General features: G+C 39.5%; 1 protein-coding gene across 1 annotated transcript; it reads right to left on the minus strand.

Moving 5' to 3' along the window:
• Window positions 1–3,632: 3,632 nt before the first annotated feature.
• Window positions 3,633–26,052, minus strand: gps1 (G protein pathway suppressor 1). Its single transcript, XM_038308447.1, has 14 exons — window positions 25,887–26,052; window positions 24,855–24,947; window positions 19,791–19,972; window positions 19,538–19,699; window positions 17,365–17,500; window positions 16,379–16,456; window positions 15,283–15,343; window positions 14,068–14,153; window positions 10,080–10,174; window positions 9,891–9,996; window positions 8,542–8,622; window positions 6,986–7,123; window positions 6,765–6,899; window positions 3,633–3,982 (listed from the first exon to the last, which is right to left on the minus strand). Exons 1-14 carry the CDS (start codon window positions 25,917–25,919, stop codon window positions 3,908–3,910), a joined length of 1,461 nt encoding a protein of 486 aa, XP_038164375.1. The 5' UTR covers window positions 25,920–26,052; the 3' UTR covers window positions 3,633–3,907.
• Between the last annotated feature and the right edge of the window lie 28 nt (window positions 26,053–26,080).

A 26,080-nucleotide genomic window follows, 5' to 3' on the forward strand; every position in this document is an offset into this window, starting at 1 on the left:
CTATCTAAATATTTTCACAAAGGACACCAAAATGTTGCTATCTGCAGGCAGCTTGCTAGCTATGATGGCAGCAACGATGTTTGCCAGACAGGAGAGAGTGGTCAGTGACGATCGAATCGAGAAAATTACAAAATGGGTCAAAGACCAAAAAGTTATTAACTGACAGCAGTGACAAATGTCAGACTGTAAACTTTTTCGAAAGAAAAGGACAAAATGGGAAGATGCTGATAGTAACAGCAAAATGGAAAATATAAGAATTTCCAAGTAATGCTCAACTCAAGTGTGTGTGTGTGTGTGTGTGTGTGTGCGCGCGTTAAACTTCTTGTTGAATGATTTCAAATTATCTCTGAGTCTGAACTGAGGGAAAGGAAACCAAATTTTGAGCAGTCTCTCACGAGTTCAAAATACCAAATGAGGAGATTCTAAAAGAACAGACCGGTTTATGAAAGACTCGATGGGGGAGGGGCACAGCTAAGAATACTTGAGTGAGATTCTGTGATCCAAATTCGAGATAGAGCTTTTTGATAATGATAATTTGTCAGAGTAAGGTTGTGTAATCAAAATTTGAGAATGAGCTTTGTCAATCAATCAAGAATATTTGCATTAAGTTCTGTGATCAAAATTCAGAAACAACCTTTAATAATTGATAAAGAATATGTGAGTGAGGTTGTGTGATCCATCCAATTTGAGAATTAGCTTTGATAATAATGATTGAGAGCCTCTGGCCCTCTGTGGATCATGGCCGCGGGGCCAATTTTGCCTGGCCCCTTGGGGCCTCTGTGGGTCGTGGCCGCGGGGCCAAGTTGGCCTGGCCCCTTGGGGCCTCTGACCCTCTATGGATCGGGGCCAAATTGGCCTGACCCCTCGGGGCCTCTGGCCCTCTATGGATCATGGCCGCGGGGCCAAGTTGGCCTGACCCCTTAGGACCTCAGGCCCTCTGTGGGTCGCGGCCGCGGGGCCAAGTTGACCTGGCCCCTTGGGGCCTCTGGCGTTCTGTGGCTTGCGGCCGCGAGGCCAAGTTGGCCTGGCCCTTTGGGGCCTCTGACCGTCTATGGATCGTGGCCGCGGGGCCAAGTTGACCTGGCCCCCTGGGGCCTCTGACCCTCTATGGATCGTGGCCGTGGGGCCAAGTTGGCCTGGCCCCTTGGGGCCTCTGACCGTCTATGGATCGTGGCCGCGGGGCCAAGTTGGCCTGGCCCCTTGGGACCTCTGACCGTCTATGGATCATGGCCGCGGGGCCATGGTGGCCTGACCCCTTGCGGCCTCTTACCCTCTATGGATCATGGCCGCGGGGCCAAGTTGGCCTGACCCCTTAGGACCTCAGGCCCTCTGTGGGTCGTGGCCGCGGGGCCAAGTTGACCTGGCCCCTTGGGGCCTCTTACCCTCTATGGATCATGGCCCCTTGGGGCCTCTTACCCTCTATGGATCCTGGCCGCGGGGCCAAGTTGGCCTGGCCCCTTGGGGCCTCTGGCCCCCTGGGCCTGGGCCCGGTAGGCCCGGTCATTAATCCACCTATGGGTCCTCCCTTCAGCGGGTTTTACCGCCGTATGCTCTGTTGCTTAGCAACCGTGAAAGGCGACACACAAAGCAGGAAAAGAATGAATACCGAGGTTTTCAAAACTGTTTGTTTATGTATTTATTTTTTTTTAAAGTTAAAGTGAACAAAGACTACTCTCACAAGAATCCATAGTGGAATAAAGGTTTCAACCACTGGGAGCAGGAACAAATCAAATCAAATGTAATGATAGAAACCTTAGTCAGTTAAATAACCTGCTGCTGTCATTCTGCACATCTCTGATGTTGCTGCTATTTTCAAATATCCATTACTGTAAAAATGTCCATAGCTGCATATTGGTTATTAATTCTCCAGTTTTATATTGTTAAAACACTTTACAGAATTTTATTTTTTATATTTTAACATAACCCTATTATGTTATTCTTATACATTTTTCTAAGGTCCGCATTTGTGTGACCATTTTCAATAATCTTTCTGCTGCTGTAAATTTGCCCATTGTGGTACAATAAAGGGATTTTCTATTCTATTCTATAAAAGGGGTAGAGAGATATAAGTAAATCTAAACAATGTATCTACAAAATGTATCTGCAAAATCTCTAATATTCAACAACAAAAAATACTTAGTTAAGCATATTGTGCAAAACAACAATAAAAAAATTAAACTCCTATCAGATTTATAGTTCCCACTCTGCAGATTTCGTAGAATCTGTCCTTAAATTACAGCCAAACCCATTTACACAGTAACAGATAAAAACCTTTAGATAAATCAAACATTACCACCACATATCTGACTCTATAACCATTAAAACAACTAGTAACAAGTAACATTTCCTCTCATCACGGAGCAAATCCCGATGATGAGACATTTGTTCTTTCAATCAACGCCCCACCCCGCTCCAAGGTGTCCTGGTTTTCCCAAATGAAAATATGGTCACCCTAATTCAACCCTTGCAGGACTAAGGATAAATTAGAAAAATACCTCCATACATTTTTTTTTTTGCTAACTTTTCATGGTAGTCAAATGGTTTTGAGTGTGATTGCATGGACCAGTTTTGCAACAGATTGAACACCCTGCATTTCAGTCATTGTGGAAAGGAAGACAAGCACTTCGACAGCAAAATAGGTTTGGAGAGGAACTCTGTAGAGTTTGAACTGAGAGCCAAGAATAAATATGCTGTAAATCTCCACTTCTAAAATAAACAAAACTGAAGAAACATGCAGTTTTATGCAGCATTATTGAAAACTTGTTTTCACTCAATATGTGTTTGATTAAATGTTTGTCACAACGCGCTATTATCCAAGTCATCTTGAAAACATTCTTCTTCCAAATGTTAGCTACATATTACGTGTTTTTTCTCTGGTAGAAGTTCGATGGCAAATCCTCCCTCTTCAAGTTGGCGATCCAACGACCAACCCGTCCGTGGAGGATCAGGAATCAGAAAGGTGAAATAACTATTTTTTTTCACTTTTACCCGATGTATTCCAGCATCCAGCTGCAATGCACGTGGGCATTGTCAGTTTCACTATAGCTCTGGTGAATTTCAATGGTGAAGTCGTCTGGAAATCTTCAATAACTGTTTCTGATTGCAGATGTGTCTAGTAGTTGCCATTGATTTTGCTTGTAAAGAATGGCGCTAGGCTTACCGCACCGTGACATCACTGCTGGAAGATGGCAGGAGGGAGGGGTTACTATATTTGGGCAAAAATGGCCGCTCCCAGACTCAGTGATCGCGACAAAAAATGATTGTTTTCATTTTTTTTACTGAATAATGCTAAATTCATAAAATCACTGCAGTTGTATTAGTTTTAGGGATAAATAATGATCGATTGATTATTAATTGCTGACCAGAGTTCTCCTTTAATTCAGGAAGGATACAGGTTTCAAAATTTGCAATATATATGGCAATATTGGGCCTTTCCCATTTTTTTTAATAAAATGCTGCTGAACAGACCATTTGCTTAAATAAAATTTTTTATTTAAAGATGCTTTAAATCTTAACTTCCAATAGTTACCCCTAAAACTTAGTGTAAAATAAATGTAGCATCAGCTAAAGTTATTTTATCAGCTCAAAAACTTTCCAAACTCAGTTGTTTTTTGAAAAGGGTTTATTTAAAAAAAAAAAAAAAAAACACTGTTTCTGATGATGGGGTTTTATATCAAGCGTTACCAGAGAAGTTTCATTCACTAAAATTTACAGCTGATGCGCTTAGGATTTATTTAAACAGTGATCACGATACATTTCTACGCCCCATTAAATGTTTAGTTTACATATTGGTAGAACTTATAACTTGTAAATGAAGTCAACATCTGTGTTGGTTTAATAAGAAGACTGTGACGAGTTGCAGATAGAGAATGACGCTTCTCCATTCTCCGGACTGTTAACCACCTCCTCACATGTTGGTGCTCATCCTGGTCTGGCTGTTGGCTGGTGTCAGCTCACCCTGGTTCCCTTCCCTGGGTGGAGACTAAAAAAGGAGAGAAAATATCGTTTAAACACTTTTTATAACAGAGTACATCTGCCGTCTCCTCATAATAATGGGACAAAGTCATTAATTTCAAAAATGTAATAGAGTTAATGCATATCTTGCTTTGTTCAATGAGATTTGTTAAGATATTATGCTACAGTAGATACCAGATCTGCTCGGGCCACTAAAGTTACGCTTCATGATTGGCTGAATATTTCCACATGATTTAGAACACTGTGGTTGCCCAGACAATTAAAATAACATCATGCAGCGTCCGTGTGCCGAGTCGGGAGCATCTATAGCGTTATCATGTCTAACTATCAATGAAGTTTTACCTTATCAATAACAAAACTGAAGAAAATATGTTTATGGTGATCAAAGTAACTACAAGATTATAGTATAAAGGGGGAGAGCTGGGTAGTTCTGTGGCTAGCTGTGCTCAGTAGCTAACAGGTTAGCCTATTTTAACTCAGTCATTTAGCCATATTAAGCTACACTACTTTTAACTTTGTGTCGACAACAACCGTAGAACACTGCAACAAAAGTAGAATAACTGTTGTTTTACTTGTCTAAAATCTCTATGAAAGTCATTTTTAAGATGTTCCATTTGTCCTTCCCTATAACCGACTTTAGGGCCAGGCTAAGGATTTAAAATTTTTTTTTTTAGAGAATAAAGTTGTAACATTACGAGAATAAAGTCATAATGTTATTAGAATGAATTCATCATACAACAACCGATTTCAGAAACAAGGCTTCGAGCTCTGAGACCAGCATACGGCTGACTAGCTCCACCAAACAGCAACCTCCACTTTGTCCACTTTGAAATCGTGCCGAGTTTGATGCTGGTGCTAAAAGATTTCCTTATTTGTCAAACAGATTCCAAAGTATAACTTCACATGATGCTCCACATTCCTCATTTTAGGAAAGAGATGGCTTCTAGGAAGAGTTGTCATAAAATACAACTTGTTTTTCGTGATGTTACGACTTTTACTCTCGTGATGTTACGACTTTTACTCTCGTGATGTTACGACTGTTACTCTCGTGATGTTACGACTGTTACTGTCGTGATGTTACGACTTTACTCTCGTGATGTTACGACTTTACTCTCGTGATGTTACGACTGTTACTCTCGTGATGTTACGACTGTTACTCTCGTGATGTTACGACTTTTACTCTCGTGATGTTACGACTTTTACTCTCGTGATGTTACGACTTTTACTCTCGTGATGTTACGACTTTTACTCTCGTGATGTTACGACTGTTACTCTCGTGATGTTACGACTTTTACTCTCGTGATGTTACGACTTTTACTCTCGTGATGTTACGACTTTTACTCTCGTGATGTTACGACTTTTACTCTCGTGATGTTACGACTTTTACTCTCGTGATGTTACGACTGTTACTCTCGTGATGTTACGACTGTTACTCTCGTGATGTTACGACTTTACTCTCGTGATGTTACGACTTTTACTCTCGTGATGTTACGACTGTTACTCTCGTGATGTTACGACTTTTACTCTCGTGATTTTACGACTTTTACTCTCGTGATGTGACGACTGTTACTCTCGTGATGTTACGACTGTTACTCTCGTGATGTTACGACTTTACTCTCGTGATGTTACGACTTTACTCTCGTGATGTTACGACTTTACCCTCGTGATGTTTCGACTTTATTCTCGTGATGTTACGACTGTTACTCTCGTGATGTTACGACTTTTACTCTCGTGATGTTACGACTTTTACTCTCGTGATGTTACGACTTTTACTCTCGTGATGTTACGACTGTTACTCTCGTGATGTTACGACTGTTACTCTCGTGATGTTACGACTTTTACTCTCGTGATGTTACGACTTTTACTCTCGTGATGTTACGACTTTTACTCTCGTGATGTTACGACTTTTACTCTCGTGATGTTACGACTTTTACTCTCGTGATGTTACGACTGTTACTCTCGTGATGTTACGACTGTTACTCTCGTGATGTTACGACTTTACTCTCGTGATGTTACGACTTTTACTCTCGTGATGTTACGACTGTTACTCTCGTGATGTTACGACTTTTACTCTCGTGATTTTACGACTTTTACTCTCGTGATGTGACGACTGTTACTCTCGTGATGTTACGACTGTTACTCTCGTGATGTTACGACTTTACTCTCGTGATGTTACGACTTTACTCTCGTGATGTTACGACTTTACCCTCGTAATGTTTCGACTTTATTCTCGTTATGTTTCGACTTTACTCTCGTAATGTTACGAGAAACAGGTGCAATACAGTTTGTCTGAGTTGAGTCACCAGACCTGGTACCTACACAGGCTGCTCAAGCATGTATTTCCAAGACAAACATTGTTTGTTTGCATCTGGTTCTGTGGAAACATCATTTTCTTGCTGCCTCTGAAAGGATTTCCCAAACCCCCTACAACCAATTAGAGTGAGTGCAGATCACCAGGTGAGGAGAGAGGCTGACTGTCACAGGTCCATCATTTTGTACGGTAAACTCAGGAACCTTTGCTGAGCTGTTTACATATCTAATGTTTTCCCGGTCAAAACTGCTGAGGTTTATAAAAGCTACATTTTCCAGACAACCTGATAAAAAGACGGTGAGCACTATCATTGTTGTACATAAATGCAAAATTGTCATTAATTAGTTTTGCATTGTGAGGATTTTTCTTAAATACTTTCCAAAAGCCTTTGTTTTTTTAATGAATGCTCACAAATGTTGGACTTTGTAGAAAATTCAGAAGAACAAGATTTAAAGGTGCAAATAAAAATGATCTTCACCTTCACATGGATCTGGTTACGAAGCACGGCGGCACGAAGGATCATAGCTTTTGCTCGTCTTTGGAATTCCTTTCCCATGTGGAGAGATTTTTCAAACGTGGTGCTCCTCTGGTCAACATCCCTTGCATAAAGAATCTGTTGACAGCAGCAGATTATGAGGAGTTAACAGGAAAACAATGAGCATAAGTTAAGATTTTAATAGATTTTTTATTTTTTCTAACCTTGCTATGAGAGTCGATGCGTGCGTTGACGAGGCCCTCGAGTATCAGTTGGGTAAGTTCATCCTCCAAAGCTGCAACCGTGGTGTTGAAAGCCTGAGCCATCTTCGTCATGTCAGCTGATGCATAGGGACTAAAATACTGAACACAAACAAAACAAACGTGAAATCAGTCACCTGCTTAGCTAAGTTTTTTCACATAACTTTCAGATCAGCAAATCTATAATCAGATTAAGAAAAAACTAAGTACATAAAAAAATTTTGTTTTCAAATGATTAGGCTTTGACAAACTTTAATGGCGTCACATTTATTTCAAAACAGACATACTCGCATGTATTTAACCTACTTTTGCGCATGGTTCATCTACCACCACACAACAAAAGAAGTGATTAACTCTAAATTCATTAAATCAATGCGAACCTATTCGTTTCAGGTATAGATAATGATCCATTGATTTGTCCACTGTAAAAAAGCCCCAGATCGTCACGCTGCCTCCACCGTGTTTAACTGTGTGTCTTTGCTTACCGTAATTTTCGGAATATTTCCCCATTTTTCGACATTGCGGCTTATATAACAATGCGGCTTATCTATGAACTTTTACAGCTAACGGCCGCTAGGGTGATACCTAAATCTATGGATTGTACCATCCACCATGTTGACGTCACATTTGCTTCAACACACAAGTACGGTAACCGCTTTCGTGGGAATTCGGAGGTCCTCTGGAAGCAGATTTCTACCGCGAGAGGTACGAGACAGAACGACAGCGAGAAAGACAGACATTGCGAGCGCAAGACAGTTTGTGTGTAAACATAAAAAACCTGCGGCTTATAGTCCAATGCGGCTTGTATATGTACAAATCATGCAATTTAGCTTCTGCGGTTTATATTCAGGTGCGGCTTATAGTCCGAAAATTACGGTAATTGTTTAGGTGACCGATTATTTCCACCACATCATTTGTGACCCTTGAGATGTTTTCTGAACCCAAGAGATGAGCATTTCCATTCAACTGAAACTGTAATTTGTTCAGTTTCTTTCTTGACCCTTTACAAGGCAAGTTACCCCCCAATCCCTCTGTAAGGTCTAGAAGCACAAGATTTACATGTCATTTGACCAATTAGATGAGCCCTTACCTACTTTAAATGAAAAAATGTAACAAGTTATTACATTGAGCTTAATTTTTACAATCAAAATATACATATTTTTTATGTTACTGAAGTAATAAAGTTTTGTCCTGTCCTTCGATGGCACGCTTGGCTTGAAAGGTTGATTTTCAAAGTATTTCACCAAGTGAAACCCTATAAAGAGTTAATGTGGACGATAAACACTGACCTTAACCGAGGTCAGTGATAATGTTTCCGAGGCTTTCGTGAACCCTAACCCTTCTGTGAACGTTGTTTCTTTGAGAGTGTGTTGGCAGGCGGAGAACTCTTCACTGTTTTCTCTTTTTGTGGATAATGTTTCAGAGACGACTGGTACACATGAGTGACTTTAGCACATTAAACAAAAAATGAAAACAAAAGAAGCACTTAACTATAGTTGAGAACATGTTGTGTGCCTCACCTGAATTAGAGCCCTGTTTCGGATCTGACTGTACAAAGTTTTGATGTGCGGAGCCAAGTACATGTCCAACAGGAGGTTATCCTGAAATAAACACCAAATGAACAATATGGATAAAAAAAAATAAGTCATAGTATTTTGAATTAATTTTAACAGCGGAAATGACAAGTATCTAAATTCCCCTTTAGACCTTGAAGATTTACTACTTTTCCTTACCAATAGATTGATTGTTTTTACCAGTAAATTATCTCAAAATGCAACAAAAATGAAAGGGAAAAAAGAAAGAAGAGAAGGAGGCAGGATAAAAAAATGGAGACATAAAGAGAGGAGAGAAAGAAGTACAGAGAGCAAATTGTTTTATGAGGAAGTTATGTCCCCTTGAAGGCAGTTGCGCCTCGGGAATTCCCTTCCGGTTCTTTTCCTGGGAGCAATTTTATTACTACTCTTAACTTAAACTGGGTAAAACCATATAAAAAGGACTATAACAACAGGAGTAAAAAAGTAACAGAGTTTATTCCAGATCAGGTCGTTACAGGACAGAGAAAAATGCTTGGAGCTTGCACAGCTGTGGGCTAAAAATTGCGTCCGACAAAGATTGAGCCCAGAACAAGGTCATCTCCTGCTTCTTATACCTTATGTGTCTATGTGTTGCATCAGGTGGATGCTGAGCTGTCCGTATCAAAAACTGACACGCCATCAATGCCCTGACCTATATGCATCTTGCCTCTATGCCCAAGAATTACAGATAGCTTCCCTTTATCAGACCGGCTCCAGGATGTGCCCATATCCTGTGTATCTTTAAAAGACAAGAAGGCTGTCCTATTTAGATGACCTCCGTACGCACAGTGACATCCGCAATTTAAAGGAAGGCCTTCTACTCTCTCTAATCTGGCTAATAAAGTAACAATGCACATGATGTATAAAAGAATAAACCTAACAAAATGCAACCCAATATATTTACTTTGCTGGAGAAGATTCTCAGTCAAAAAAGTTAAAAAACAATCCACTGGTTTCCAAATTTGAAGACGTTTCACTTACCCTCAAAACGGCTTCCTGGATGGAAAGCAGAAAATCTTCAAACTTGGAGTCCAGTGGATTTTTTGTTTTGTTTTTTTAATTTTTTGGAATATATTGACTTCCACACCCACAGAAAGACAGAAATTATAGAGAAATAATAAACAAATGATAATACACCTTTTGGATTTATGACACCTAATTATGTTAGAAGTAGTAATGGATACAGTAGCAGGAATTGATCAAAGATGTTTTTTTTTTTTTAAATATAGAAATAGATTCTAAACTGTGATAGCTTTCACAGAATTTAAAAATTCCAAACAATAAATTTTTCTGACCTTTATTTCATCCAGCAGTTTGAGACAGGACGCGTACTTTGACTCGTAGAACTTGAAGATGATGTCACGGATCTGAGGTTCCAATTCTAGAAAGAGCTTGAAGGAGCTGGTGACAAAAATATAAACCTTTTTTTCCCCATCAAAATCACCAGGATGTTTTTGGATTTAAATGTTAAAACAACAGCTCACCTGCTAGAGATGACATTGCGTTGGAGCTCCTGTCTATCAAAACTGGCCAAAGCACACAAGCCTCCATATACAGCTACATTACTGGGGGACAAGAGCTGAAAAACAAAAATCAGACAGAATCCTTTATTGGACAGATGTGTTTATTTAGTCTCAACTTAACGGGTTAATTTGTGCCACTAGCCTATAAAATGCAATTTAGAACATTATGTTAAACCCAAATGTTAACCCTATAATGCCAAATGTATCGTATTTGATACATACGGTTTCTGAATTGTTTTGCGTCTGACACCTTTTGCATAATTTAATGGTAAAAACTTTGCTCAAAATCCTATTGTACACAATAAGATATACCTGATAACAGCCAGTAGAAGACTACACAAAAAAATAATCTTGACTTATCGCATAGTAATAATTTATTAATATAAAAAATGTATTTCTGTTTTTTCTTTTTACATATTTTGTTAAAAGGGCAAAAAAGGAATTCAAACCAAAAAAAAAATAATTTTCTGTTTTGTTTTATTCTTGGATCGGGCTTTAAAGGGCTAAATTTTTTGGGGGGAAAATGCTGACTGTATTATTTCTAAAACTCATTTCACACTTTAAAAAAATGTTTTGTTCATTGTCAGGGCAAGCACAATGTTTTACATCATGTGGCAGCCAATCATGTAGTGTAATGTCACTGGCAGGAAGCAGGGCCCTGAGCAGATCTGGTACCAACACCGGACGTATCAGCGTCCACGACAGGATCTAAGATGAGCGCTGCTCAACAACCACTTATGACCGAGGCATTTAAAAAGCCTTTAGCGGCAGACTCAAACCAGGTTAAAGCTATAACAGGATCAGAGTTTTTATAGTAGCAGACATGAGACCACACTCAAAACAAGGGCTTTAAACATATGCTACATGTGCTTGAGCCACGGTATGTAAATTCGTTGTGCATCCACTTCAGTGAAAATATAAGTGAGCCTCATCTGTATGAGCAGGAAAAACTCGCTGCTGAACTATCACAGACACCACAGACAGGCGGACCTTCGGAGCAACGGAAAGTTACAATGACCTGTGTAAAGGGATTTGAAGGTTTCATGCATTGTATTGCACTTTAAATTGTTTTCATAAAGAAAGATTTGAATCAACCTCTTTAATCTTTTTAAATAAGAAATACATGTTTAAATAAGTGTTCAACAAAATAAATGGGGATCAAAATTATAGTGGTTGTGTGTGCGTTTTTTTCCCCTGGTGATCCAAAAAATGATCCAAACCGTAACCGTGATACAATCCGAACTGTGAGTGTTGGGACCCGTAGCAACAAAACTGGAGCAAGTATACAGAGAGCAGCTTTCAGGGTTTTTTTTTGGGTGATGTTGCAATAATGGGGGAAGCCAATACTGATCCTCATTCAATTCAACTCTATTCAATTCAGTTTATTTCTATAGCGCCAATTCACAACACATGTCATCTCAAGGCACTTTACAGTTCACCAGATCATCCAGTCATTGAAAATCAGATGCAGTGCACCATTTAAAACTGAAGATGACACCAAGCAATAGTCCCCCCCCCCCCCTAAAAAAGCAGGACTGCAGCAAATGTGCATTAAATTGTCAGAATAAACCTCGGCAAAACTTACCTTGCAATTGAGGTTAAATGTCACAACATTGTGAAAAGACATGTTGCCAGAACCAATGCGTTAGCCTCGATACAAAAATGTTTTAGAACCATGAAATGCAGTGACAAGTATGACGTTAATCAACAAAACAAAGATGGCTGTGCTGTTTTTTTTCCCCCTCATCCGGGCCGATTCTCCAGTTGTGCGAGAATTTTTTAAACGGGCTGACTTTCAGCTTCATCGTGCGTTTGGTGGTATACAGGGGGGTAACGAGGGGCGATTAGCCTCTCATGACCACCTCCCTATCAGGTATTGTAAGGTTGGGAGAAAATCAAACATGTTTGAAATTCAGTCGGCTGAAGTAAGATCGCGTCAGATCGCCGTGTTGCACAGTGTGAGAACATGCATCGTGAGCTGTGAGCTTTTAAACCCTGTGATTTCATTGGACAAATGAGCTGTAGCTGCTTAAAATGATGTCACACAGTGTTTGCCCGGCTTTAGCTGGAATGCCTCCATTTCTTTAGAAAAACCAGCAAAAAGACGGGATTTATTTCCTCTGTTGATGGGAGAGATGTTTCTGAATTTCCTCCTTACATTTCCATTTCCTCATTATATGTATTATTAGATTTTGTCATTTTCACTCTTATTTTATGGTGATTCTCTGTTGTTGTAAAGTTTGTTAAATCCTAATCAAAACATGTCCGTGTGTTTCTTTTTTAACCAATGGTGCACAGGCATACCAAACTAAAACATATATACCGTATTTTCACGACTATAAGGCGCACTTAAACGTCTTTTTTCCCTCAAAATGTGCGGTGCGCCCTTTGGTGCGGTGCGCCCTATGTGTGTTGTAACTGCGACTTTTGAGACCACCTCATTGAGGAGATGATGAAAGAGTGACTGAATGTAAGGAGACCAGGTGTTTTTTTCCACTCATCACCATCGCTGTTAATCTGTGACTGCGTGCCCATCTCACAGCCGATGTAAAAAAAAAAGGTGAATCAAATGAACGCTGTCATCCCGGGGGGTCTGACAAAGAAACTTCAACCGCTCGACATCGGTGTGAAGCGGCCGTTCAAAGTAAGGCTGCGAGCGGCGTTGGAGCGATGGATGACAGACGGAGACCACAGTTTCAGGAAAAGTGGAAGGCAGCGCCGGGCAAATTACGCCACCGTTTGCGGATGGATTGTGGATGCTTGGACTAAGGTGTTTGCTGCCTGCTGGCACTGTTGTTCCAGCTTTCGCAAAAGCCGGCATTATTGCTGAGGAGCCGCGCTGCACGGAAAGTGACTCTGACAGCGAAGAAGGGGAAATTGGCATGTCTGATTTAGTGCAGCTGTTTAATTCAGAAACAGAGGATGATGAATTTGATGGGTTTGATTAATACTTTGTAATAAATACATGAATAAAGCACAATCATACTCAGTTTTGCTCCCGCTCTATTTTTCTACCTGAAAACTTAATTCAACAGCAGCCTCTGGGCCTGGTCTCCTCCTCCGGGTTCACCGCGGCGGCTGGCAGGTGTTTTTTCATCTAAATAATCTAAATCTTGCAGCTATATTTGCTGTGATCAGTGGGAATAAAGTAGTTTTAATATGTTTTTTAAGTGAGAAAGTCCACCTGAAAACTTAATAATTGCAGTCAGTTCATCCAGATTATCTATTTCTGTCGGAGGCGCTCAGACCCCCACATACCAGCGGTGCGCCGACAGTAGAAATCCCTTCAACAGCAGCCTCTAGGCTGGGCAGCCTCCGGGTTCATGCAGTGGCTGGCAGGTGTTTTTCATCTAAATAATTTAAACTGCAGGCACCAGGATACCGGCAATAAAAGCGAACATATTCCGTCGGCAGGTTTCAGGATTTTAAGTTAATTTAGGAGTAATCACAGCGCTGTGTCATCTGCGATGTGTCTGTCTCACGGCCAGCTCCCAGGTTTGATTAATACTTTGTAATAAATACATGAATAAAGCACAGTCATACTCAGTTTTGCCCCCGCTGTATTTTTAAATACGCAGTAGAGCTATTTAAAGGTAGTAGAGGACATGTACCTGTATATAAAAAACGCGCCCTATAGTCCGGTGCGCCTTATGTGTGTGTTAAATACAGAAATGGGACACATAACTGAGAGTGCGCCTTTTAGTACGGTGCGCCTTATGGTCGTGAAAATACGGTATATATTTTTTTTTCTTGCCAGGGAACCTTTCAAAATACTGAAAAAGACTGCACTAAAAAAAAAAAAAGAAAAAAAAAAAGAAAAGAAACTCTCTAGAGAGCTGTTCTAAACGAAATTTCTTTTCGTTTTACACGTGTGTAAAACAAAATGACAAATACATGTATCTAAATCTAAAATATCACTGCATTTTAAGAATTTGAAAATGCAACTCACCTCTGGACAGTCACAGTGGTCAAATGAAGCCTGCAGAAAGCACTTAGCAGCTGGTTTGTATTTTCTGGAGGCCAGTTCAGCGAGTCCTTAAGAAGAAATAAAGACATAATGACAACTAAAATCAGAAGATATTCATCTTTGCTCTAAGGTAGTGTAACAGAAAATTAACCTTGATCCAGACGTCCCAGTTAAGTACATCTAGCAAGTAAATTCTAATTTAAATTAATTTCTTTGATCTGCTAAAAAAAATGCGATGTGACGTCATAATTTTACATTTTCTAGCAGAAAGTCTTAAAATCTCCCATACTTTCTTTTTGTTGAAGCATAGAAAAGCATAATAACCTAAATTAATGTAAAATTAAAAACAAACAATGCACTGATTTATGACTGTAATAGATTGCTGAAGACAATCAACATGGTAATAAGAATTAAGGAAATTGCTTTTTCATTCAGTATTATTACTATTTTAAGTTTTGAACTCAATTACTACCTGGAACAAACTCCCAGAATACTGTACACTGCAAAAAGGTCTAAAAATAATAATAAAATATTTCTTAAATTAATTTTATTTATCCTTAAGAAGAGGTGATAAATAAGATGATTTGTTTTTTTTTTGCATTGGCAAAGTGTCTCACTTATGCCCTCAAGAACAAATGTGCTTATTTTAATAAAAAAATGACTTATTTATATTTCTCTGTGCAGCATAAAACTGCTGAAGTTCTGAGTTGTTTGAAGAAAAAGTTAAAAAACCGTCAGAGTTAACCTGTTAACTGAGGAGTCATTAGTTTAAGGTTATCATTTGGAAGAGATTGTTGTCCAAATATTAGAGTGTAGCCGCCCGTGGCCCGGGCTGCCTGTCACAACTCCAGCCTGGTGCGTGGATCACATCATACACGCGCCGCTTTGTTTAAAAAAAATATATAATATACCTAACATTGCCCATAGGAAGACGTTACTTGGATATAACCTAACGGAATATCTTCAGAACGGCTCCAAATGACACAAAACTCATATGGATGAGTAGAACATGATGTAATGGCGTAAAATCAAGGGCCCAATGTAAAATTCAGTTCAAATCAAACACTGCCATTTAATAAAAGATTTAGTTCTATGAATACATCCACTATGTGGTTTGTTTGTTGTTGTTTTTTTTATGTGTGGCAACCATGATTGGAATAGTCTCAATGCAGAAATTTGAACTAATAATTGCAATACCTGCAGAACACTTTAACTTGGTAAGGACTGCTTGGTTCTGGCTGTCTCGCTCCCCTCTTTGCTACAAAAAGAAAACAAGCTGTTAAAGAGGACATTTTACAGGCAGGAGCTTTATGAGGAAAAGGATTCAAATGCAGGAAAACTTTTTGTATAAAAACAGAAAATACTTATACAGGATACAGTATAACATGAATTGTCTTTCATTACATATTAAACAAAGCATTAAGATAACAGAGTAATGCTACGTTCACACCTAAAGCAGCAGGAGCAGCTGGTTTACATGCAAAGTCAATGGTTGATGCACTTCAATGTGCAGCAAAAGGTCCTGCAGCGCGTTTTGAGCAGCTGAAGCAGAGCGACATGAGCTTCTGAGCATCTGACGCTCGAGACCAGCTGCGAAACCAGCAGCTGCTGGAGTTGGAAAAACGTAACTTTAGCTGCTCGACGATCCACATTAACATATGACACAGCACTGATGCAGAGCGCTATGATCACTCCTCTCAAACAGTTTATTATCGCCTAAATTTACTTCAAATCTCAAAACCTGCCGGTAAAATACGTTCGAATTTATTAATCTGGTGCCTGCAGTTTGGATTACGTGAAAAACGCCTTCCAGCCGCCGCGAACAGTAGCGAAGATGCGACCGGGCCAGAGGCTGCTGTTGAACAGGATTCCCAGTGACAGCGCTCCGCCAGGGTGTGGGGATCCGAGGGCTCCGACAGCGAAATAATATTTAGGCAGGATGGTAATCTGGATGAACTGACTTCACACATGACGTTTTCAGGAGGACTTTCACACTTAAAAACATATGAAGACTACTTTTTACCCACTGATCACAGCAAATGTAGCTGCCCTTCTTACAGGCAAGGAAAGGATCGGGTAGCTCCGCCCACTATGCATCAGACCCACTTTTCCACTGAGTAGCTAGAGCAGCAAAGATGCTTCAGCGGCGCATCAGAACTAAACTAGTACAAGCATAAAAAATGAAGCAGCGCGCATGTTTTTGCTGCTCCTGTAGCGTTCAGTCTGAACGTAGCATAACACGATTAACACGAGTCTAATGATGTTTTCCCACAGTGAGCTGCAGTTTATTTACCTCTGCAATTTCCGGTGTGGATTCCGCCTTGTTCACATAGCTCAGCACATGGGACCAATTCTGGAGGTAAACACTTACCTGGCAAAAAAAACACAACAGAACATCTTACATTGTGATTTTAATAGTTAGGTCAATCCTACTAAGATGAGGCTTATTTAAGCTGAAATTATCTATGGCATGGTAAACCTATGATGCTTAATTGATCCCTGTTTGTTTACAGGGGGAAACAAAAGACCCCGCCTATTTTTTAGCTCTTTGAAAGTGTTGATAGTTTCTGAGTCCACCATATAAAGAAAATCTAGTGACTAACAGTAAATATGGCATAATAGAACATGAACTTTTTAAATCACATCCACAAGATAAAGCTACCTTCCCACAGCATCTTTTAAAGCTGAGTATTCTTTCACACTAAATGCGACCACCACCACCCTTCAGTTTGAACGTGGACAGGTCGACAGTCCATCACAGGGCAACACAGAGACAAACAATGATTCACACACACACTCTCACCTAAGGAGAATTTAGAGAAGCCACTTAACATAACAGTCATGTTTTTGGACTGTGGGAGGAAGCCGGAGTACCCGGAGAGAAGCCACAGATGCTCAGGGAGAACAGGCAAACTCCATGCCATGAATCAAACCCGGAACCTTCTTGCTGCAAGGCAGCGGTTGTGCTAATAGCTAATGTTGTGCTCATTTTCTCTCTTTGCTTAATCTTGTCTGTTTTTCTGCTTCCTACTGTTTTAGTGACATAAACGTGACACCATAATGTAAACTTGCAACAAAACATATTTCCCGTTTTATTGCATTTAAATCAAATTAGATGAGCAGAAATGAGAGGAAGTTAGAGTGTCTTAATATTGAGCACACCCTGAGCAATTTTATTTTCAGATTTCCTCAAATATTGCAGCGTTTAAGAAACCCAATAAATCAGGATTAGTTATCTACAACGTTAATGCAGCAGCAGTGAGTTGAGTTCTGTTGTACCTTAATGACATTCAGACACATGTTGATAACGTGTTTAGCGCTGGTGCAGTAATCTCTGGCACGGGAGTAACATTTCAGGGCATTGCTCAGGTCACCACAGTCCAAGTAGTGGTCCCCCAAATCATCATGGCCTCTCCTGAAGTAAAAAAAGGAAAGAAATGTCAGAACTGAAACTATTTTAAGTCATTAAACTCACATAGAAAATCACATAAATAAATAACCTGTAGGAGAAGCAGCGATCAAGGAAAAGTAACTTTTTAGATTTGTTTTTAAAAGCAACACTATAACTTTTACCCACTAGGGGGTGCTAGACCCCCAACTTCCAGGCTTAGCACCCTGACAGGTTGGTAGGGTTTCCTTACATAGAATTAATCATGGTACTCTGCCACAACATAATAAAAGCTACAACACCTTCAGAACAACAAAATATATGTAACAATGTAAAGCATATGATATAGCATATTGTATACATGCACATGAATTAATTAAAATAAAAATTAAATGAGAGAAATGTTCAATTTTAATTTATTTTTGGAACCACTGCCAGTTTGTAAACTGAGCCACTTTGTCACATTTGGTGGCTTTTTCACAGCCCTCTAGTGGGGCTGGACAATAATGCAATATCAATATATATTGCGATATAGCTTTATTTAAAAGCGATGATATGGAAAATTTTATATTACATTAGTAAAGGAATGTCCATTATTAAAGAGGCATTAAAAACTAAAAAATCAATTTGTATGATCTGAAAGGAGGTTAAACTTTAAGTGCTGTGAGCTTAAAAGTCACTGCCTTTGAATGACTAAATTTGCAATAACTTGTTTAAAGGAAAAGTCCTGTTATATTCAGAATTCAAACTTCTGAAAGTTCTTTAAATTTGAAATTATTCCATCCTGTTCAATAAATGATCAGTGTTTTTCATGTGAATGTGCTTTACTGGAGGCGTCCATGTTTGTCAAAGAACACTACTGCCACCTACTGGTTAGTGACTTCACGGTGCGGTATCGGCTGTTGATCAAGTCCCAGTGCTGTATCTGGTGTTTGTCACAACGCGCTATTATCCAAGTCATCTTGAAAACATTCTTCTTCCAAATGTTGGCTACATATTACGGGTTTTTTCTCTGGCCAGAAGTTCGATGGCAAATCCTCCCTCTTCAAGTTGGCGATCCAACGACCAACCCATCCATCGAGGATCAGTAATTGGAAAGGTGGAATAACTCTTTTTTTTTCACTTTTACCCGATGTATTCCAGCATCCAGCTGCCATGCACGTGGGCATTGTCAGTTTCACTATAGCTCTGGTGAATTTCAATGGTGAAGTCCTCTGGAAATCTTCAATAATTGTTGTTGATTGCAGATGTGTCTAGTAGTTCCCATTGATTTAGCTTGTAAAGCGGGGAGAATGGCGCTAGGCTTACCGCACCGTGACGTCACTGCTGGAAGATGGCAGGAGGGAGGGGTTACTATATTTGGGCAAAAATGGCCGCTCCCAGACTGAGTGGTTGCAACGAAAATTAATTTTAGGTATAAATAACGATCCATTGATTATTCCTCTCCTTTAAAAGTGTTTTGTAGAGGCAGTACAAACGTCATTAAAAATGAAATGAAACAATCACTTAAGGAAAAGAGCTTATAGCTCTTATAATAATGTGATAATTGTCGTCTACAATAGATTTAGAAGTTTATTTCCTCTTTTGTTCTTGTGAAAGATTTGTGATGCAAATTCTCATCTAAGTCTTAAACAGTCTTTTGCACGGGGAAACAATTCAATCCATGCATGACTCAAACAATCACCACCATCACTGTTAAGCAGCCAAACAGAAGTTTTCAGGTGGAACAAAAGTAATATCATAATAATTATCAGCTGACGGCATTTTTTGCACCATTTTCTCTATTTTGATCAAACATTTTGAGGTTTTTTTTTATATTAAGACCATTTAAAGTTCATTAACTCTGTCATTGGTGGCACTGAAGGCCTTTTTTTTATCATATCTGCATATATTCCATGTTCCAAATAGAGAAAACTGGTTGTGTGAATCTGCTCCAATGCAAAGAGTTTACATTTTGTGAACTTGTTACATTAAAGCAGAAGAAAGCGTTTGCCTGATCAGGAGTTTGTCTATAGGAACAGTGCAGATCGACTGACCAAGGTCAGCTCTAACAGCAGGAATCACCTGATGCTTTCCTTGATCGAGTTTCCTTTGTAGTTCTTCAGATCTGTATCCAGCTTCTCTAGTTTGAGCAGAGCCTTTTTTCTAGTAGATTCTGCCCAGGCTGAGTCCAATGGAGGCAGAACTCCTCCTTCAGGAACAGTGTCTGGGACACCCTGAACATCCCTACAGTCAGGAAAAACAAAAACCAGAGGAGATATTACCTCCATTTATTGGAGAAACGCTGCAATAGCAAATGTCATCGCAGCTACTTCACCTCGTGGCCTCTGTCAGCTTGCGGTGGATCTCTTCGTATGTGTCAACGTTGAAGGTTCTCTGGACAAAGGTGAGGGCCATCTTCAGGGCCTCCACTCGAAGCTGAGGGCAATGTTCGGCAATGAACTGAAGCCTCTCAATACGCATCAACCCGCTGTAGCTGGTAGCATATTGTTCCAGGTCCTATCCAGAGGCACAAAACACAGACCTTATCAAAACAGCTCTAGAGGTACATTTTTAATTGGCTTAAAGCAGCGTGAACAAAGACTGAGCCTTTTAAAAGAACATTTCTTTAGATAAACTTCATTACTTATAATAGGGCTGCAACAACGAATCGATAAAATAGATAAAAAGCGACTTTTAAAAGCGTTGGCAACGAATTTAATCATCGATTAGTTGTGTCGCGCGATTAATGCGTCATCCGCCACCGTCGTCATTGCCGTGGGGCGCCTCCCCCATCCCAACCCCGTTCTCCCACAGGAGTCCCTCTCAGCGCTGCAGTCAGAGCCGCAGGATGTTTACCCTCAACGCACAGACTGCAAATAAAGCGCACATGCGCCGGGATTGACGGCGCAAATTGATCACAATAATTAAAATAGCCTGCGCTTTGTAAAGCGAAAAAAGTCGTAACATGCAACTTTTGTAAAAACATTAACATGGCACAGAAGCACCACTGTTATGATGCAGCACCTGAAAAGAAAACACGTTGAAGCCTTCGATGGCAGTGAAGAGAGCTGATCAGCAGGGTGAGCGGCCATGTTTGTTTGGTTTTAAAGTGGGGAAACGTAACGTTAGTTTCTCAGGTAGCTCATCTGATGCTTTCCTTACCGTGTTAGTAGGTTACAGACAGTGATAAGGTTGGCTACTTATTTTACTTTTAATTTCATTTGAATTAGCTTAAGCAGCGTTTATATTTACTTTATAAATAAATTAACTTGCAAATTATGAGGGCAAGGCTTTTAAAGTTTAAATCTTCTGGCAAAGATAAAGTAAAGATCCTGCAATTTATGGAAGTAAAGCAGAATAAAATCCAGCAAGATCAGTAATATGTCAATTAATTATCTGCCACATTCCCATGTAAATATCTGTCTTTGGAGGATGTGTTTTTTTAACACCCCTAGTTCTCTCATTTTTATTCCAAATACAATTTATAATTTGAATCACAGGGCTATTTTTATCTCTATGGTTAAGTATTTTCTCAAGTAGCAACTTTAACTGCTATACTTTCCTGTCTTAAAAGGCAGAACTCTTCTAGTCTAAAAAAAACTCATTTGATGAAATGGGGGGGGGCTATTGTTTGAACCCCTTAGGGGCTTTTAAAAACAAAAATGTCTTTTTTTGCACTTTATGAAACAAAGTACCCTATATTTTGTGGATGTACAGCTACATTTCTCATGTAAGTTTGCGTAGTTTTAACACAAACTTTTATTTTTCATATTGCACCAGTACAGTTAATGAGCAACCTGTACTTGTGTGCTTGTTTGTTCTGTCTAAAATGTTTATTTTGGAATAAAGAGGTTAATATAAAAAATATTTTTTGTCTGATTTATCGATTAATTGAAAAAATAATCGGCCGATTCATCGATTTTTAAAATAATCGTTAGTTGCGGCACTAACTTATAATATATACGTCTTCTAGAACTTATTTCTTATGTAAAAAAACAGAAGGCAACTTTTCTCACAGCGCCCAAAATCTTTTGAATAGCAACCAAGGTTAATCTCACTCAAAATAAGGGGCTCTGCTAATCTACTAAAAGAAAAACAAACACTTTATAAGATTTTATACTTGGTGTTTAAACTTTGACTCTGCTACCAGCAGTTAAATCCAACCTTCTCCAGAGGGAAAACTGATGGAAAAGAACGATTATTCACGCTACAGATAACATGTCACCAATGCTCCAGGGAGCAGAGCTGGCAGGTTTTACATCATATATGTGATGCTTTGCTCTGCACTCTGTGAAAGCAGCTGCTATTCAGTTTCAAGATGCTCTCTGCTCCTGATTGCAGACAAAACAGAAGTTATAGTCTTTGGACCAGAGCCTTTGAAAAATACCCCATTTACACTACCTGGAAAAACCGATCCATGCCGTGACCGGTCTGAGCTCGGATCAGTTAACCAGGCTGAGCTTGGTTCTTACGACCGTTTACACATCACACTATCTCGGATCCTCGCCTCCTAGTGACGATCTGCGGTATTACAGCCAGTATTGAAGGAGGAAATCAAGCAGTTAGTGGCGGTAATATACCGAGAGTTGTTTGCCAACTGCCATAAAACACAGGTTTTGTTCTGCTTTGTGTTGGTTGGCAAGCAACTTCCGGAGGAGCATTACCGCCAACTACTGGAATGAAGTGTGAATCGGGATGTGCAGCCAGACGGAGATGACGCGTTCTGCTCATGCGCTCTTGTTATCAGAGCACCGAGCCAGGGAAAAACCGAGCCGAGCCCACCTCTGGAACTGGTCTGCAGTTAGCTCGGTTCGGTTGTGTCTAGCTCGGTTCAGCTCAGTTTGCTTTCCATTTACACACGATAAGTTATCTCAGTAACTGAGCTCGGACCGGTCTCGGCACGGTTTTTCAAGGGTAGTGTAAATGGGGTAAAAGAAGCTTCAATCAGTCACTTCATTTCGATGGGATTAAATTGATCTCAGACAATTAAATAAAAAATCTTGATGAGTTTTTTTGCAAAAATGAGAAACTAGTCCATGCATTTGTTACTTCAAGGCTGGACTATTGTAATTCTTTACTATCAGGAAGTCCACAAACTGTAGTTAAAAGCCTTCAGCTGATCCAAAATGCTGCAGCCAGAGTCCTGATGAAAATGAAAAAGAGAGATCATATCTCTCCTATCCTGGCTTCTCTTCATTGGCTTCCTGTTAAATCCAGAATAGAATTTAAAATCCTCCTTCTCACATATAAAACCTTAAATGGCCAAGCTCCATCTGATATCAGAGATCTGATTGTTCCTTCTGTCTCCTTGAACCCCAGTCGGCCTCAGCAGACGGCCGCTCACACCGAGTCTGGTTCTGCTGGAGGTTTAAGTTCAAGACAATGAGTCGGTGCAATCAACTGGTTTGTGAAAAAGTAAAGTCTAATGCTGAAACAATTAATCAGCTTAATTATTGAAATAATCGTCAACTAATTTAGTAATTGACTAATCGTGGACTGGAGTGTAGAGACTCCAGAACGTGCCTTTGGCTGAGAGAGCGACCCATACTGAGCAAAATTGTAAAATAAATCTGTAAACATTTTGCATCTAAGAACTAAAAACCTTTCCTCCTGTCAATATGCTCTATCCAGAACTCCTGAAGTGGAAAAGTTTTTGTTTCACCTGGTTTAATATTGCAAAGAGTCTTCTTTAAGGAAGCTTTTTTTATCCGATTATAAATCAAAAAAATAATTGACATTAATCGATTTGCAAAATAATTGTTAGCTGTAGCCCTGTTAAAGTCTGACTGAATATCTTCATCTGTGTTTTTAAAAAAAAATCATATATACTTCTGCATGCATACCTTAATTTCAACAAGACCAATATCAAAACATTGAGGTTTTTCTGAAGAGTTTTGTGTCTTTAACTATAGATACTTTACATATATCGCTTGTTATTTTGTCTTTTTTTATTGCCACGTTAAATAAATTGATTCTTTTCAAACTTCTGCCAAATTCAGAAATAGCTTCTGCCGTTTCAACTTCTTCCATACTTTAAAAGGTATAGAGGATGATCTTTTATAGGGATGTAACGATATCAAAATCTCACGGTACGATATTTATTGCGATATTGTGGAAAACCTCACGGTACTCTTTAATAGCGCACGAAAGTGTTTGTGGTGATAATAGTAAAAAAATACTGACATTTTTTCTGCTTTTGCCAGTCAACAGGCAATTTGTTGTTGTATTTATGGATCATTACAACATAAACGCTGATCACATAGTGCTTTTAAAGTGCAAGTTGTAGTCAGGAACATCGATATGCTGTTGATTCTTCTGTGCAATATTCAAGTTTAGAATCAACCAGAACAATTGTAAACAATAGTTAATTCCCTTTAAGTGCAAACAAATATCAAGTTAAGTCAGGTTTAAATGTGCAAGGCAAGTAAAAGCAGCCTTTTAAAACTGGTATTTAGGAACATAACTTAAACTTAAATAAAATGGTCAGTCAAAAAGGCTTTAAAAAAAAAACACTGACCTATCAGTTCGTTTATGTTCATGTTTTTCATCAGAAAGATCAAAAGATCTACATTTCAAGAAAAAAAAATGTCAATATCGTTACATCCCTAATCTTTTATTTCCAATGGATCATCTAAATAAGTGGTCCTCCTAATTCTCAACCACTCTGGTGATATGTTTGCGTGAGGCCGTCATACGTGCTCGCCCCGTTAGCGATCTTTTTCTGCGCACTTTCCGGCGTATATCTGTGGAGAGCTGCGGTTTTAAACAGTCATTGAAGCTCACCTTTCTCACCACGGTTGTTTGAAAATGGCCGAGGGTCATAAGAGAAAAGTGTCTACGAAGTGTATGTAAAGAAAAGAAAGGCCTAAGAAGAGGCAGATATATCCCGGAATGCTTTGCACAGAGAGCTCTCCTCACAAAGCATTATGGGATTTGCTGCTATAGCGTCCCGCTGTAGCTACCTAATAGCAATAATAACAAAGATGGCGCAGGCACTATGCAGTGGAGGAGGAGTTACGTGACCAACGAAGCAAAAAGCACTGATCATCTGTCCATACAGTCTCTCGCACGCGCATTTTTCTTTTTAAAGTGGAGAGGGCGGGTCAAAAAAAATTTGTGAAAATCATCCACAATACCTTTAAGCTAGAAACACCATAATTCTCCTTTGGCTACAGCTGTTCCAGTCAGCTTTTTGATCTTTTACAGTGTTCTAAAACGCTGATTGACATTTTATGCCTCTATGTTCCAGTTTTCCTTCCATTTCAGATTTGCTCAACAATCACAAATGATTTTGTTCTTCTTGATATTATTCTTCTATCGGTCCCTTCATCCCCCCACCCCCCATTTCAAAAGTGAATTTCAGGCACTGCAGCATAGAGAAAATTAGCTGGATGAATACCAGTGTTGGGTTCTCTACTATGTAGCTGACATCTGGAGCATTCTGTGCGTCGTCTTGGGGATCAGCATCAATCTGCATTGGTTCCACAGATCCCTGAAAAAGAAGAGCAGATACCCACGATTACCATCCCAGAACTCTTTCTTGTTTACTCATTGCCCAAATACACAACGTCATACCTTCAGTCAGGTGGTTAATATTCACAAAACGCTTTGTTTCACAAACTAAGTCAATTAAAAAGTGTAAAACTAGGAAATAAAAAAAGAGTTTTGTATAGAACCAGGGTCATAGTAGATGGCTAGGGCCTTAAAACTGAATTTAGCAACAAGCAGCTGATCAGGAGATGACAGGAATGTTTAACTTTGTGAGGCTGGTGAAGATTCTCAGTCATCCAGGTCAGAGTCAATCCAAAACATAAACAACAATCCACTGGACTTGGACTGAGACACATTTAACAGTATAAGCGTTCTGAAGGCATTTTAGCGAAAGGATTTTTATGAAAAACATAATTAATGTGAATAAATAAGGAATAGTTGTATTAACCATAAATGTAAACAGAGTTTTGTGGGGCCCCAGGAACCTGCCTAGTATTGCCTAATATAAACTTAGTCCTTTGGTGAGCAGCCATAAAATGATCCAGTTAAAAGTGAATGCAGCTCTGGAATCAATAGGAGGCTAATTTTAGCCCCACAGCTAAACGTCCTGCTGGTTCCTTTGATCTCAGCGGTGTCTTTGCTAAAATGCTTCCGATCATTTGTTTTCCTCTCACGGCTTTAGTTTGTTTACTTGCTAATTATTGATCAACGGACCCTTTATGTCCGCTGCTTTTATAAGGTCACCTGCTCTTCTCCTTATCGATCGAAACACAAAAAGGGATTTTCTTTATTATGATTTGCTTTTTAAAAAACGGAGCCTGTTTACAGATCTGTGTGTAAAACGGCTGCAAAGCACCAATAATGGTGGAATGAGATGGATCCAAGCTGTAACTACCGCCACCTTTAGGGTGTCTAACCAATAATATTAAGGTTGACGTACCTGAAAGTTAAACACTTGCACAGGCAGAGGCATCTTCCGAAGTTGTCCGTATTATTACTGTGTCGTTGGTATTAATGAGAGAAAGTAAAGACACTATAGGACAGCAGGCCTCATCGACAAACCACCTCTGCTCTTCTTCTACTTCCTCCCTCACATTTCTTCGTTGGTGTTTTACAGCAGCCCAGTGTCTGTTG

The sequence above is a fragment of the Cyprinodon tularosa genome, unplaced genomic scaffold (assembly GCF_016077235.1).
Source record: "Cyprinodon tularosa strain WSP-4 unplaced genomic scaffold, ASM1607723v1 ctg637, whole genome shotgun sequence".
NCBI classification, from domain to species: domain Eukaryota; kingdom Metazoa; phylum Chordata; class Actinopteri; order Cyprinodontiformes; family Cyprinodontidae; genus Cyprinodon; species Cyprinodon tularosa.

Coding starts and splice junctions, on each gene's coding strand:
- gps1 (XM_038308447.1), bottom strand. CDS start 25,919: ATGCCTCTGCCTGTGCAAGTGTTTAACTTTCAG. Junction 17,501..19,537: donor TCGATCAAGGAAAGCATCAG/GTGATTCCTGCT, acceptor TTTTTACTTCAG/GAGAGGCCATGATGATTTGG. Junction 15,344..16,378: donor CCACACCGGAAATTGCAGAG/GTAAATAAACTG, acceptor TTCTTTTTGTAG/CAAAGAGGGGAGCGAGACAG.